Raw genomic sequence first — 2,728 nt, 5'->3', positions numbered from 1 at the left:
CATGCCACACTATAATGTTTGGACCAAGCACGGAGAAATAGGGGTTATGATGCAAGACTGCAAAGAAGAAGAGGACGATGACAACTATGTGCCCCATGAATACGGTGATGCTGCAACGGGGGAAGCTTTTGAAGATCAAGAGGAACCAGACGATGTGCCCGATGATGATCTTCGTTGGGTCATTGTTGATGCAAGGAGACAGTGCGAAAGTCAAAAGGAGAAGCTGAAGTTCGATCGCATGTTAGAGGATCACAAAAAGGTGTGTACCCCAATTGCGAAGATGGCAACACAAAGCTCGATACCGTACTGAAATTGCTGCAGTGGAAGGCAGAGAATGGTGTCCCTGACAAAGGATTTGATAAGCTACTGAAAATATTGAAGAAGAAGCTTCCAAAGGATAACGAATTGCCTGACAGTATGTATGCAGCAAAGAAGCTTGTATGCCCTCTAGGATTGGAGGTGAAGAAGATACATGCATGCCCTAATGACTGTATCCTCTAAAGTGGTGTGTATAAGGATTTGAATGCATGCCCGATATGCGGTGCATTGTGGTATAAGATCAGACGAGATGACCCGAGTGATGTTGACGACGAGCGCCCCAGGAAGAGGGTTCCTGCCAAGGTGATGTGGTATGCTCCTATGATACCATGATTAAAACGCCTGTTCAGAAATAAAGAGCATGCTAAGTTGATGTGATGGCATAGAGAGGACCGTAAGAAAGACGGGAAGTTGAGAGCACCCGCTGACGGGTCGTAGTGGCGTGCGTCCATTCATAGGAGTAAGCGTATATGCCTATGTATGAGCTTCTGCACGTCTACTGTGTTAAAAAAATAGCCCGAGAGGACAAAGTCAGAATAGGTTGGGCTGTACCGAATAGCGTAGTTCCTGTAGCTAGCGCACCACAAATGGAAGCAGCAGAGGTCGCAGCAGCTTGAACCGAAGAGCACCGCACCCATATGCGGATCGGCATTTTGGCAGCTAGGTGAAGTGCGCGCACGTCAAACAGTTTGGCACACAAAACCAGAACCCGTCGCTACCGGAAATCTGACTCCCATCCGAGGCCAAATGGTGCCCTAATCTCGACATCGACATCCCCTTCTGCATGCTATCATTGGTTCCTCACCGACTGTCACGCACACACTTTACGACCCGGTAAACCGCCGGCAACAATCAGTCATCCTCGTCAACTCCACCCGTGCAACACAACATGGTCTCTATTTATAGTGAACGAACCGCAGGACATTGGCACCACCAAGAGCACACTGCGATTCGACAGAACCAAACACCAGGGAAGAGAAGTTGCAACGGCATCGGCACGCTCCATGATGCTCCGGGCGCTGCTGGTCGCGGCGGCCCTTGCTGTGGCGGCGCCGCGCATGCTCTCGGACCCGCTGCCGCTCCAGGACCTCTACGTAGCCAACCTGAAGGCCGCCACAGCGGTCAACGGGTTCCCTTGCAAGGCGCTGTCGACGGTGGCGGATGACGACTTCTTCTCCAACACCATGGTCACCGCGCCCCGCACTGACACCAACCCCTTTAGCGTCAACTCCACACACGCCACTGTGTCAGTCTTCCCGGGCCTCAACACGCTGGGGCTCTCCATCACGCGCATCGACCTCGCCCCGGGCGGCCTCAACCCGCCGCACTCGCACCCGCGCGGCTCCGAGCTCGTGCTGGTGCTCAAGGGTGAGGTCATGGTCGGGTTCACGTCCGCGGACAACCGACTCTACTCCAAGGTTGTGAAGAAGAACGAGCTCTACGTCGTGCCCCACGGCCTGCAGCATTTCCAGCTCAGCGTCGGCAAGGGGGACGCCGTGTTCATGGCCATGTTCGACGCCCAATCGCCGGGATTTGTCATGCCCACCCTCGGGCTCTTCGCCAGCAAGCCGGCCATGCCCATGGAGGTGCTCACCAAGACCTTCCTCATGGGCTAAGACAAAGTGACCGCCATGAAATCGAAATTCGCCGGTTTCTGATCTTGAAAACAAGTGCTCTTGTAGCAGTCCAGCTACTAAATTGATGATGCTACGCACTGGCCAGTAGTCTTGTACTCGTCCTTTTGCGTGCGTGCATGTGAGTATTTTTTTCATTGTAATACATGTCTCATTCATATCATAAAATCCAAAGTACAAGTCACGTAAAGACCGACATGACAAAACTGAAAAAATAGCAGAACATCGCTTAACTTAACACTAACTCCCGTCCTCTGCCTCCGGCACCACCATAGCAGCCACCAAAGGAAAAAAAATGACGGATCACCTCCTCACCCGAGCTCGACGCGGCTCCATCGCATATAAGCAGCTTTGCGGACCTCCAGGGTGGCTCACCAAAAGTAAAGCCATTGTCGTTCAACGAATCAAACCGGGGCAACACCCCGGACACACCGTCGACCTCCAGATTTGGCACCCCGCCACGACTAAGAGCATCTCCAGCCGTTGGCCTCCCTCCCAGGGGGCTTGAAAATCGCCGCCTGGGGGAGAACCGGCGCTAAAATCGGCTTGGGAGAGAAGCGTTCCCCGCCGCCGCCCCCAAGTGCCGATATCGACCCAACTTTGGCGCAATTTTCCCCGCTTTTCGGCCCACTTTTGGCGCAAAACGGCCCACCATCGGCGCAAAACGGCCCATATTCGTCATGCTTCGGCACTATGAGCTATTTTTTATAACATAGTTCATCACAGAAAATCAATAGAAACCAAATAGTTTAATAAATAGTTAACAACAAATAGTT

General features: G+C 52.6%; 1 protein-coding gene across 1 annotated transcript; it reads left to right on the top strand.

Annotated features, from left to right (window-relative positions):
• The first annotated feature begins 1,322 nt into the window (after window positions 1-1,322).
• On the top strand, window positions 1,323-1,934 carry LOC123040648 (germin-like protein 1-2). The gene has a single exon (XM_044463432.1). The coding sequence runs from the start codon at window positions 1,323-1,325 to the stop codon at window positions 1,932-1,934; it is 612 nt and encodes a 203-aa protein (XP_044319367.1).
• Window positions 1,935-2,728: the final 794 nt, after the last annotated feature.

This window comes from Triticum aestivum, chromosome 2B, assembly GCF_018294505.1.
Source record: "Triticum aestivum cultivar Chinese Spring chromosome 2B, IWGSC CS RefSeq v2.1, whole genome shotgun sequence".
Lineage (NCBI taxonomy): Eukaryota > Viridiplantae > Streptophyta > Magnoliopsida > Poales > Poaceae > Triticum > Triticum aestivum.
This window is presented reverse-complemented; position numbering and strand designations above follow the sequence as displayed.

Bases quoted from the DNA above. Each gene is read 5' to 3' on its own strand.
- LOC123040648 (XM_044463432.1), top strand. From the start codon at position 1,323: ATGATGCTCCGGGCGCTGCTGGTCGCGGCGGCCCTTGCTGTGGCGGCG.